Source organism: Nelusetta ayraudi, unplaced genomic scaffold (genome assembly GCF_046127955.1).
Source record: "Nelusetta ayraudi isolate G7.1 ecotype Tasmania unplaced genomic scaffold, CSIRO-AGI_Nayr_v1 ptg000127l, whole genome shotgun sequence".
In the NCBI taxonomy this organism is placed as follows: Eukaryota; Metazoa; Chordata; class Actinopteri; order Tetraodontiformes; family Monacanthidae; genus Nelusetta; species Nelusetta ayraudi.
The window spans coordinates 672,958-685,744 of NW_027466177.1; the positions used below are offsets into that span (position 1 = coordinate 672,958).

General features: G+C 52.4%; 1 protein-coding gene across 1 annotated transcript in view; it reads right to left on the reverse strand.

Moving 5' to 3' along the window:
- Positions 1–12,787, reverse strand: part of slco5a1 (solute carrier organic anion transporter family member 5A1) — a 29,574-nt gene that overhangs the window by 1,788 nt on the left and 14,999 nt on the right. Inside the window, exons 3-9 of the mRNA XM_076050363.1 lie at positions 10,353–10,485; positions 10,052–10,269; positions 6,218–6,382; positions 3,637–3,835; positions 1,306–1,465; positions 700–941; positions 551–615 (exon numbers count right to left, since the gene is read on the reverse strand). Coding sequence (XP_075906478.1) covers positions 551–615; positions 700–941; positions 1,306–1,465; positions 3,637–3,835; positions 6,218–6,382; positions 10,052–10,269; positions 10,353–10,485 — 1,182 coding nt within the window. The remainder of the gene's footprint in view (positions 1–550; positions 616–699; positions 942–1,305; positions 1,466–3,636; positions 3,836–6,217; positions 6,383–10,051; positions 10,270–10,352; positions 10,486–12,787) is intronic.

The window sequence follows — 12,787 nt, forward strand, 5'->3', positions numbered from 1 at the left end:
GCGCTAGTACGTTGATGTAGGAGCTTTTGTGTCCATTTAATAATTGTTGTTCTCCGTCATAAATTATTAAGATCGCATGAGATGAGACAAAAATACATTTCATTGTTTATTGCGATGTAGTACCACCATTTCGACACAGGATGGCGCCATTTCACCAAGCTCGAAAGAGCAGGCGATCAAAACTGGTAGCGGTGAGCGGAATGATAAAGGGGTAGCTCTGGAAACATGAATTTGAAAAATGATCCTAATTGATTGTTGCGTACTGTGTTTTTGAATCAACTTGAATGATTAAGAACCCAGCAGACGCTTCCCTGTCTGCAAAAACTACTGGCATACTAATGGGCTGATTTTCTCCAATTTCTCTGCACTGCACAGCACCGCAACAGAATCTTTTACATAAATCAATTACGGAGAAGCTGATAAAAAGCCTCGGAAATTTAAATGAGGGCGGCTGCCGACGCTTTTATAATTTGTTTTTAATGTTGTTTTTTTCACCCCACTCCTATTTATTTATTTACTTATTTATTGATCCAAAAATAATTTGGCTTACCAAGAGTTCTGAGCAAGACAAACTGCATCCCGAGAGCAAAGGGCCTCTCCTGCTCGTCCACGGACCTGAGGGGGGAGATGGACAGCGGCGGGTGTTGGCGGACTGCGGCAAAGAAGGCGGCGAAATTGCGAGAGGCGCCTCCCCCTCACCTGAGCGTGACGATGATGGCGGAGGGCTGGGCGCAGGCCGTGATGAGGGTGACGATGAAGAGGAAGACCAGGAAGGGGATGAGGGTGTTGCAGGTGCGGTCGCACTTCCCCGAAACGGCGTAGCCGTTCTCATTCAGGTAGGTCTTGACGATGACCAGCTGCAGCTGGTTGACCTGGCCACTGGAGGGCGGCGTGATGACCTGCCGGCTCTGCACGCAGCCGCAGTCGGTGTAGTTCCTTATCTGTCGGCCACACACACACACACACACACACACACAGGGAACCGGGTTAGTGACGGAGTCTTGATTGGACCACTCCATGACCTTCCTATGAGCCATTTGAGTGCGTGTAGGAGGTGCTTGAAAGCCTGATTTGAGTCATTGAGTGTGTTTAGAGCGACAAATTTGGGGTCCTAAGTGCAGGAAGTATGACAATAAAGGAGGCAGGAAAGTGTTTTTGTCCTCAATCCAGACAAGGGCTGCATCTGGTGTGCAAAGCAAGAACTCTTCGCGCTTTTGCTCTCTGTAACTGCAGTGATTTTCTTTTCTTTTCCTTTTTTTTTTTTCTCAGGGAAACACCGAGCTGCGATTTTGTGTTCATATTCACCCCGTTGCTGTCGTTGCCCACGGTGCTGCATCCGGCCAGACACGGGTTGAAGTAGGTGATGCCGTCGGAGCCGCACACGGGAGCGTACTCGTGGATCCTGCAGCCGCAGTTGACGTTGCAGCTGCCCGTCAGATTCCGGTGAGTCATCGTCAGCGTCGGGCTGCGGAGGCACAGCGGGGAACAAAATCAACACGAGCGCTTGAAGAACGCCCCGAGGAAAAACTCCGGACCCAGCCGGTTCTTGCTATAGGTGGGATTTTTATTTCGTGACACAATAATTCCAGTGAGCAGCGTGAAAAACGCTTAGCCGGTGCCAGGGGGTCAGGGGAGAACGGCCACGCTGCTGCTATGAGTTGACAGAAAGGTCACGCTGACTCAAATTTCTCCTCGATACAGCCGAAGTCCGGCTTGCAAACACACGGCGGCGGAGGTTCCCGTCAGCAAAGAGAACTGAGACTGAGGCCACGATCGGCCCGCGCTCACCAAATAAAAGTGATCGATGGAAGATTGCAGAGTTCCGGGTTTTTCTGCTGCAGACAAACAAACAAACACAAAAGTGTGGATCCATCGAGTAGCGTCCACCGCGTTCCACCGTGAAGGGTTAGACCTGGCGGTGAAACGTCACACCGCCATCTTATATTTGCTCAGTTGGAGCCCGCTGAGCGCGAGAACATTAAACTGTTTAATGAGTAAGAAAAAAAAAAAAAGAGTCTGTTAATCTTCAGGCGATGTGTTTTGTTCTAAATCTCCTGGACAAGAGCCTTTTAATTAGCTCTAATCCGGCCTGTGCGATGTGTGATTATATAGAAGGACGGGCGTTGGAGTGTGTGTGTGTGTGTGTGTGAGGGAGGTCAGAGGAAGTGACTTGTCAGGCAGTGTGGGAACAGTCGCTCCAAGCCAAACAGGACTCTGGCCTGCTGCGACTAAAACCTGGAGCAGTGAAGCGAGCCGCGCGTTTTCTCTGGGAGGCTTCGTGCCGAGCCAGAGCCAAACATCACAGCAAGTGCGCGTACACACGCACACACACACACGCGCGCGCGCGCACACACATACATACAAAGTCAACACTGACGGGATGCCTCGTTTCAGAACGGATGGATTCTAATCACACGTTTGAGGTGATGCGACAGTGGATTGCTGTGACAGAGGGATCACACTGGAGCCTGACATTCCACACGGCGTGCGCGAGACAGTGTGTGTGTGTGTGTGTGTGTGTGTGTGTGTGTGCGCGCGCGCGAGAAAATAACATGTAGGTCATGTCGACTGAAAAGTAATTCAGTAAAAATCTTCGCCGTGGCAAATTAAATCGTTTTAATTCAAGACTTATCTGTGATCGTATTATTAAACGACAGTGCCACCTTGTGGACACCGGGCTATTTGCGCGCTTATCGGCGTGGAATTGGTTTCAGAGTTTAGATCAGTGTTCAGCGGTCACTGATCGCTGCACGGCCTTTATTTCACACGCCGTTTACACTTTCATCAGCGACCGGCGTCTCCGGCCAAGTCTAGACCGGCGAGCCGCACAAAGGGTGGGCTCGGGCCGAGAAATTCCTCGCGCGGGTGTAACACGGTCGGGGATAAGCAAGGCCGTTCACAAAGAAGGCTCTCCCACAGCTTCTTTAAGCGGACGCTTTCCACCATAAACTCAAAGGGATCAGACCAAAAAAACTTTCCAGGATGGCGCTGTTAACGAGCTAATATTCCCACCACGGCTACAGTCAGGCCACTCACTCGGCCCCTCTGAAGGCGCTCGAGTTGCCCGACACACGGACTGACTGTTCAGAAATAGAGGTGACAGAGTGAATCATTACGGAAGCCAAAAGAGGGCAGGCGCCAGTGCCGCCAATTAGTCATTCGCAAAGCATGACGGCTCGGTGCGAGTCAACGACGGAGTTTTGCCAGAAGAGAAGGACAAAGGCAGCAGGAGAACCTCACCGTGAACTGGGAAGAACTGGGAAGAACTGGGATGTATAGCTCAGAGGACATGGGCATGGGCTCCAAACACCAGGATCACCACTTCAAGTCTTACCAGAGGCAGTGATTGCTTTTTCCACCCAAGGATTTTTATTTCAAACTATTTTGTCTGATAGATACAGAAAGATATATGGTCCAGGAGAGCTTTGCTCTGTCAAGGACAAACAGCTCAGAGGTCAGGAGCCGGGCTGTGAGTCCAGAGATCGATCACCAGTTCAAGTCCGAAAAATCGGAAACATCGACACATGCAGAAACGGGTCAGCGATCCCAAACTTCTGAATGGTTTTCGAGGAAAACCACGGCGCACCACTTCATCGCAGACACACAAACGCGCTGGGAGGCTGAATGCCGACTTACCCAGTGGTGTACGGTATGTTGATGCCTCCCAGGTTGATGCTCTCGCAGCCCACGATGAAGAGCGTGGAGAAGCAGAGGAGCGACACGCCGCTGCAGATCATGGCCAGCTTGGCCGACTCCCTGGCGCCCAGCTTCAGCTTCTTGATGATGTAGCCCCCCAGCACGATGCCCACGCCGGCGCTGGGCACGATGATGAGACCTGCGGGGGGGGACGCCAGAGGAAGCGTGGCCGGTTAGCACCACGTCGCCAATGACCCCGACGCGTCACGTGTTTCCAGAGAGAGGCAAAGACTGAACTTCAACGTGACTCCCGCAAAGTAAAAATAACCTCAGGAGCGCGACCAGACCGGGGGGAGACGGCGACCTTGATCAAGGTGACTGGGCGGCGCCATAGGCGACCAGCACACGTGCCGCCGCTCGTCCGCTTCTGCTTTAATTGACGGCGCGAAGGGAAGAGAGGCGAGCGCGGCCGCCGGCAGGACGGGAGGGGGAAAAAAAAAAAAGAAGCGTCATCGACGCAGACGCCAGCCGGGCTGCGGGCGAGCGAGCCCGGGGAGGTCAACGGGGTCGTGATGAATGTACATCTCAGCCGGAGACGAGGCGGAATGCTCAGCTAAAACCCCAGGCTGTCAGCCGGATTACACATGTGTGCACGTGCGAGTGACAGAAAGGCACGGGCGCTTTATTTATTTATTCATTTATTTCTTGATTTTTTTCTCCCGGCAAGAATCACCAGAGTCATGCAGATGTTCCGCTTCTCCTTCACCGCTTTGATGGAATGAATCCTTCATCATCCCACCGGGTTCACCGAGAGATTAAACGGGGCGGCGGGCGGCAGGTGCGAGGCCCCGGGAAAGAAAAAAAAAAAAAACCCCAAAAAAAACCCTTGCGAGGGCAAGAACGTCTGATTAAAAGCCACTTTGCGAACAACGAGCCGAACGACAGAATCTGCGCTGCGGCGGCGTTTCCGCGAATTTAAGGAAGGCGAGCGCGCTTGGCGTTGATCCATTTCCCCCCCGATGCATTTTTGCTTTTCTTTCAAGTAAATAGCCGCTCTCCAAGACCGCTCTTCACAGTTTCGGTCCTCGGGTTTATATTTAAGGGGCCGCGCGCGCGCCTTCAAGAAGTGGAGAAAACAATTTGCTCCTCGCGCAGCTCAGAATCTCCCTTAACTGGAGCCTGAGTGGCTCTCGCCGCTCTCCCATTTAAGGCTTTTGTCCGTCGCGCCGCTCAGCACATTAGCATCCCCGCTCACGAATGCACTTCAGGCGATGTCGGGCCATTTTTTTTTTAAATTTCAAACTCGCACCGGAAAGCGCAGCATTGCACGTATCGGTATCGGTCTAACTCAGTCCGATAAACCTGAAGGATCCGCGAAGCCTAAAGCTGATGATGCAGTTTATCTCACGGCAAACCCGGTAATGACTTCATGAGGAGATTTTTCATTTAGTGTCAAGTTGCTTGTGTTGTGCTTTAGATTCAGACTTGTTTTCATGTGACTCCATAAAGTCACAAAGAATATAAATGACCATTGTTCACTGTCAAATCATTGTTTTGATCCCTTAAGTGAGAATCTATGTAAACAGTCATTACAATAAAAAGAAAAGCCCATTGCATGAGAAGGTGCGTCCAAACGTCTGACTGGTAGTGTGCGGGCACATTTATTTTGTAGGACACACAATTCAATTCAATTCAATAATTTCAATAATCTATTGATGCTGCTGCTGCAAAGGGCCGGCTTTCATCCCCGCCAGCCGGCCCTGTTGCGAAAAGATCAGTCGCGGGTTCGCACAACGTGAAATGTCACGTTTGGTCCGTCCATCTGGCTGCCCTGAGGAAGCAGGAGCCTCCTCCTCCTCCCCCCCCCCCCCACCCTCCTCCATCTCTCAAGGCTACATCACATCCCTGCAGCCTGGCATCCTATGGGTAACCATGGCAACCCGCGCCACCCGCTGCCCTTTGTATCCTGGCAACAGGCAGAAGGGATGAGGCGGTGGTATTGTGTGTGTGTGTGTGTGTGTGTGTGTGTGTGTGTGTGTGACCATATGTTAACCAGCAGACCTCTCTGACAGCCGTCTGCTTTCAGACTGAAGTGGCTCTTTAATTGCTGCTGTAATATTCATGTCAGTTGGACGTTCTGGCTTGGGCAGCTGAAAGCGCGACGCGCCAGCGCACCCGCTACACTGTGGACTTCCTCTTCTGCCGTGTTCTGATGAATGAGTCCGACGCTCGCACCGCGCGCCGCACCGCGAAGACGCCGCCGCCGCCGCAGCCGACGGCTGACCGAGAGGCCCAAGCGAGGCTCCCGTGAGTCAACGGCTTGGCCTCCCCCGCCGACGGTGAATCACCATGTGTGTGCTGGCAGACTGTGCCGACCGCCCAAGGTCATGATGACTCGAGTAAACATTTGTGCGCTCGTTCTCAATAACGCTCTATTTTTTTTTTAAAGGATCGTTCTGTAAGTATGAGAAGCCTCGAACAGATCTCAGATCAGAAAGACAGAAATTAGCTGTGGCCCGTTGTCAGTCGCGTTGACACCATCTCATCGTACAGGTTAGGGTTGAAAATCGCAGTTACTTACCGGTGTATATGCTGGCGTTGGAGGCGGGAATGCCGAACTGCGACTCGATGAACTTGGGGATGAAGGTGATGAAGGCGGTGACGATGGCGCACTCGGCCGTGTAGGACAGGCTGACGAACAGGAAGGTCATGTTGCTGAGGATGCGCAGCGCCGCTTTGGGGAGATCTGAGGAGGAAGACGGCACACGCATGTAATTAACTCCAAACCGCGGCTGGATGGCCGCTTTAATTGTGTTATCTCAGTAAAAATCTGCCTCGACAACCTCCCGTCGAGAGCGTTTATTTATTTATTTTTTTAACGGACTCCGCAACCAATCCGTTTTGCTTTTAATTGAGACAAAACCAGGCGGCGCCTGCTGCTCGCTGCCCTCAGAGGCCCCAGAAGGGGGAAAAAAAAAACACATGAAAAAGATAAACAGGAAGTGACTGCGCGTCTGGGCCGCTGCTGGAAGGGGTTCGCTGCTGCTGCTGCAGCTGCTGCAGACGCAGCGGTTTTTAGCAGAGAGGATGGCACCATCAGATTGTTAAAGAAAGCAAACACAGCAGTAGCAAACCCGACTGGTCGCTCAATAAGCTCTCACGTTATGGATCGTTCTGCAATTGTAAAAGGCGGAAGATGGAAAGCACAGCCGAGAAACGGAACCCGTCGTCTCGATCTCCTCCGGGTTCCGCGCGGACGCTGGCGGGGTTCGAGGGGTTACGCGACCCCTGTCGTGCAAAGGCAGCAACGTAAATGTGTCGATGATGTGCATCTTTGCTGCGACGCCCGCCGGAGCACGGCCGTCACATCCTCGCTCCGTCACGTCGAGGGCGGCCGTGCCCTTCGTGGCGTCCCGCTCCGAGTCATTTAGCCGGTGGCGGCGGCCGTCAGGTCACGTGGTCGGACTGTAAGTGCGCCGCTGTTGCTAGGCAGAGCAGAGCAGAGCAGAGCAGAGCCGCTCTGCCCTCGACTCTTCACACGAGCTGACAAATGTCTCCCCCTCCCTCCCGCATTCAGGGAAAACACACAGCAGAGTCATCTGTCCAAATGCCAGATGAGAGTGTGTGTCACACACACACACACACACACACACACACACACACACACACACACACACACACACACACACACACACACACACACACACACACACACACACACACACACACACACACAGGGGAGATGTCACCGAGATCACAGTGAAGACTGGATATAAATAAACCATGTCTTTTCAGATTTAAAACATTTTTTTTTTTACTCCATTTGTGACACTTTCAACCTGAGCTAGCCGTCACACACACACGTCTCCTGGCCAGGACGCATTGAACTGCTGGTTGAACACGTCACCTAACATAGTGGCCTGTGAGAGCATTTGATTTTCTTTGACAGAGAAAACAAAGAGACTATTTCTTGCAGGTTGGACGGAGAAGCTTTGAACGTTCTACCCGTCTGACGAGACGAAACAAAGAGAGGAAACACCGTGTGTCTCCTGGGAGCCTCCTGGGAGCCTCCAGGCCGCTTTGGCTCGACAAACACGCAGCCAAAAAGACAGAACTGAGATCTCGGGAGCAAAAAACTTTGCTTGCTCTGCTTGCTGCGATTGTGGTTGACAGCTCCCGAGGACGATGCAGGCCGTTGTGCTGTTCCGTTGTGATTCATTTTAAAACCAACTGAGAAGACAAAATTGATTACTAAACCCCTCGCCAAAATAATTTCACACGTTTAGTAAGTAAGTGTTTAGTATGGGCATTCTTCTCTCCTATCGCCTCTGGTGACATTCAGACAATTTGGTCCGATTAAAAAAAAGAAAAAGAACTTGAGTCTTTGATCAGGGGCGACTTGGTCCGACTTCCCAGTCGGTCCGGCACCGACTGACTTGAAGTTTCTCAGCGTCATGTGCGATCACATGCGAAGCCACCTCAAAGCGAGCGAGGGACACGGAGAAAAGAAAAGAAAACGCAGTATGCTAAGTACGCTAAGTGGATTATTATTGCCTTTTATTGCAGAGGTTATCATGGGGCCGGCCCAAACGTCGCGCTACGATTGGAGGGCGTTGGGGGGGGGGGGCAATTCCACTAATCCCGCTGTAGGTGGGGTGGAGGGAGCGTCTGCCACTTTTATCTCCGATCAAACGGCAGCGATAGAAAAAAAAAAAAAACCCGCCACGCTAATTATTTCACTCCCGCCGCGCTGAGGCTGTATTCTCGTCCGGAGGCGGAGTCGGGGGGGGGGGCAGGGGGGACAGATGGCCCCGGGCCGGCTCCTGCTGAGGGTCTGAAGGCAGCTGCTGTCTCAATCAGGCCGACCACTGGCTCAGGACACGCAAACACTGGCAAACACATGCATGCAAAATGATTTGCTGACTCGATTGATGGCGCAAACGCTCCTTCCAGCTCCGTCTTACTGGGACGTTCCTGCTTCCTCCGTGCGTGCAGGGACTCACGTCCTCACTTGTGCTCTGTATTTTAAACGGCGCCATCCGATGCCACGTGCCATAACGGATTGTAATTTCGACTGCCTGGCAGATGGCTGAGTAGCATACCGGATAATAAGAGGCGGACCGGGGGGTTGACACCTGTTGATTGAAAATGCTTTGGATGCGACGGCAGTTGCTCATCCGTCCTGGCTGGACTCGACTTTAAAGGCTCCACATTGCAGCGGCAACGCTTTCATTCGACCGCGTGTCTCGAAGCCGACGACCTTCCAGAGAGGAGACGAGGGCGCCATTTGCTTCTTGCGCTTGCTCTATGCTTAAAAAAAAAAAAAAGAGAAAGAACCCCTTGTGATGTCACATAGGGAACACCTCACAATGGTGCTTCACGGCCACCTTTCTTGTAACCTTCCAAAATACGTTGGAAGCACAAAAAAAAAAACTATCATTCAGGCAGAAGTCAAATAGAGTGGTTTTGCTGTAAACAAAGGGCTAAATACGCAGCATTCTTTTTTTTTTTGTGTGTGATTAATGGCGTCAGGCTGCTACACCAGCATGAACCGGTGTAGGTACAGAATCAGTCCGGACTACAGAATCTGTCCTGGGGTCTTACGGCAACTCTATTAGGACAAACTACATCGCAGAATGAAAAATAGGGATTCGATTAAAGAACAAAGAACAAATCGTTGTTTCTCACCGTTGGAATATTTTTAGGTTTTGTTGGCGATTCCAAGAAACTTGAATTTGCTCCCTCGACAAACACAACAAACGACTCGCTGAACAGTTCAGTGGTTCATCTCTCGCCGTGTCCGCGCCGGTACTCCGCCCATCTAAATGCAAATTCAAGCTCGACTTTATTGTGTTATTTTGTGAGTGTGTGAGCGGTGTGACGCATGGTCGCTCTGCCGCAGAGTGCCGCTAGCTCCTGGCCAGGAGAAATGTGAGCGATTCCGAGCCACCCCCCTCCATCCTCCCCCCCCCCACACACACACACCCACCTACCTCCTGCACCCCTCACCCCTCCCGAGAGCTCATTAGAGGAGGGGTTGGAGATTCCAGCACCCGGGGGGGTGGGGGGTTCTTTTTTTTTGCCGAAAAAAAGGCAGTGAGAGATGAAACTGGGAATGACCGGGGCCTGGCGGGGGGGGGGGTGGGGTGGTTCCTGGTGCATCGCGATGCGCTTTTTCCCTCTGCTGAGCGAGCGCTCGTTCCAAATTCAATCAATAGCAATATGTTCCGGCTGGAGCATTACAAGCCGCGCTGGCTAATCCAGCCCTGTTTACGGTGAATTACCGCCGACGGAGGTCGAGCGTGCGCGTGCGACATTGCATCACCGATCAATGGGCCGGCCCGATTGTTGTCCGTTTCGTTGCGCCGTCATTGTCGTCGGTCGCTAGCTGCCGGCTACCGGAGCTCCTCCTCACCCTTGATGTCCTTCCCGAAGCCCATGGAGGAGGAGACGTTCTGGCTCTTGCCGCCCGACTTCTCCTTCATCACGTCGTCGTCGCTGGACTCGTCGCCGGGCGAGCCGGCCTTCTTCGACTTGCGCTTCTTGTGGCGCGGCGGCAGCTTCTTGGGGAAGGCGAACATGGGGAAGATGACCAGGAGCATGGCGATGGCGCACAGCAGGAAGCCGCTCCACCTGCGAGGAGGCGGGGGTTGTGAGGAAGCAAGCCCGGGGATTGGACGAGATCGAATTGAGAGAGCTCGGGCGCCGGCGTTTACCAGTTGCCGACGAAGCGAGGGTCGCTCTGGTCGATGTTCACCACCGTTTTGGGGTCGACGTAGAAGCCGATGAGGACGCCTCCCAGGAGGTAGCCAGCCGCCGGGCCCAGGGCGCCCATCACGTACATGATGGCTGCAAATCAAAACACAAAACAATTTAAGTCAGCAGAATGAAAAGACGAAGGTCCATCTCAAATGTCCATCTCAACAACAATAATCTCACTGGCAGGCGTCAAGGACCAAAGACAAACTAACAAACTAGGTTTTCTTTACTGTGTATGATCACACAGGAAGTGGCGTCATTATTTCGTCTTTCTACTTAGATGCTGGTGTACTAATCCAGCCTGCAATCCCAAATCAATCAGTGTGTATGGCTGAGTGACTGGCCGTTATTCACAAAACACAAACTGTGAGTTGAGGTAAAACCACGGACACCACTCTTGCTCATTAACAGGCGACCCAAGCCGGGAAGACGCCACTTTGTCTCAGAGCTTCCTCCCTCCACCTTAATGCCCCTTTGTTCACCTTGACAGTCCCATTTAGAGCGGCGGCGGAGCTTTCCATCAGCGCTGACACGCCCCGCAACACACCTGCCACGAGATCAGACGGAGATTCCCACAAGCCCCGAGGTCATTTCTCTGCACCCGCTACTCTCTCCTCTGTCCGGCGTGGAGGTTGGGGGTTGCTTTGACCTGAGGGCGGCCCGGCATCCGCTCGGGTTGAAGTATTAACCCTGGGGGGGGGGGGTGGCCGCAGGGGTTGCCAGGCTATCAGCGAGGTGAGCCAGTCTCACGCCGTCCCTTTTGCCGCGGGAAGGGGAAAAACTCATTAAAGTTGGATTAGAGCGCCGGGACGAGTGGAAAAAAAAACCCCTCCCGTGGACGTGAGTTAAAGCCGTTTGAGAGGGTCAAAACTCTCCGTGGTCGCACCTGGAACGCCGTGCCGAGGCCCGTCGGGCTGTCGAGGATTAGCTATTTACGGCCGTGGTGCGTGTGCCTGCATGCGCGCTCGTGAAATTTGCATCGCAGGGCGCTCTGCTTTCCCTCAAATCTCAGTTTCCCCCTCCCCGATTCCCTTCGGATCCTTCCCGAAACATCTCGGCTACGAGTGTCCAGAAGCTCAAACTCACAACCTTCCCTTCAGGTGGCGGAGGAGCGCCCCCGGTCTGTCAGCCGTCGCAAAAACAACACACAATCTCTAGGCTGTGTGAATGAAACAGCTGAAAAGTACTGAGTTCTTCCTCCACTTTTTCGCCCTCAAGGTCCTTACACACCGGGCAACAAACGACGCAAAGATCCAAATTTTCACCAGCAAATTTTTTCCTGTACACATCTAGCGCGAGGCGAACATGCGTCTAAAATTCGCTACGGGAATAAAGTTTGAAGGAGAAACAATGGAGTCGACCATCGACTGGTCACATTTTGATTGGTCAGAGGCCGTTCGACTTTTCGCCTCTGGAAAAATTTGACACAAAAGCGAAAAAAATAACTTAAACATAAATTCTCTGCCGGTGTGGAAGGTTGCATTGATTTCAAGAGTTTTTTTTTTTTTAAAAAAAAAGCAAATTATTCGCCTCCCGGTGTGTAAGGACCTTCAGAGTTCTTTAGCAAGAGGCTAACGGAGCACCAGTGTGCGCACTAACGTTTGCAGCCGCTGTGATTTCCCCACGAAAACGCATGGAGACACAGAATGAGAGGAAGTCAGGGGACAAAAGGCCCTTCGACGCATCTTATCAGCAAAATTCAGACGCGCATGAACACAATTTCAAGTCTTCCGGCCTTCCGGTTGCACGTGGAACGCTCGCAGGCGTCCACGTGCGTGAGAGAGAAGGTGGGAGTCTCACCGGCACACCTTGCATACCTTGAATACCTATCAATGTGCCCGGGATATGAATCACTCCCGCTGACACCTCCAGCAGGTGTCCTCTTCTTTCCTCTTTCACCTCTCTCGCTCACGCTCACAGTCTTCACAATCTCCTCACTTCCTTTCCGGCCAGTCATTTCTCATTTCACGCCGCCGGGAGAGTCAATTCAGCCTCGGCAGGCACTTTATTAAGACTATTTGACCGGATAAATTACCAGGACAATAAACAATTAAAGTCTGAGCCGGGCAAGGGCGGCCGTGGGGTCCTTATCTCGCCGTTCCCATCTTGAGAATTAAAACGAATGAGAAAGAAAAAGAGCTGAGCTCGTCAATCAGGCTTTTGTGGCCCGCCGCAAAGTCATTTTCATCTCAAAAATTGGCCGCGTGCGTGCGGAGCCCTCGACAAAAGCTTCGCATGTAAGGCGGACTAGACCTTGAAAAAGTACTCGGGGAGGTGGGGGGGGAGGGCTTGAGGAAGTCAAGAGAGAAATTCTAAGCCCTATTCAAGGCTTTTTAATCAGTCAACAAGCTTTGTCGCTCTACGACCCGAGCACCACCAGCATCGCTGATCT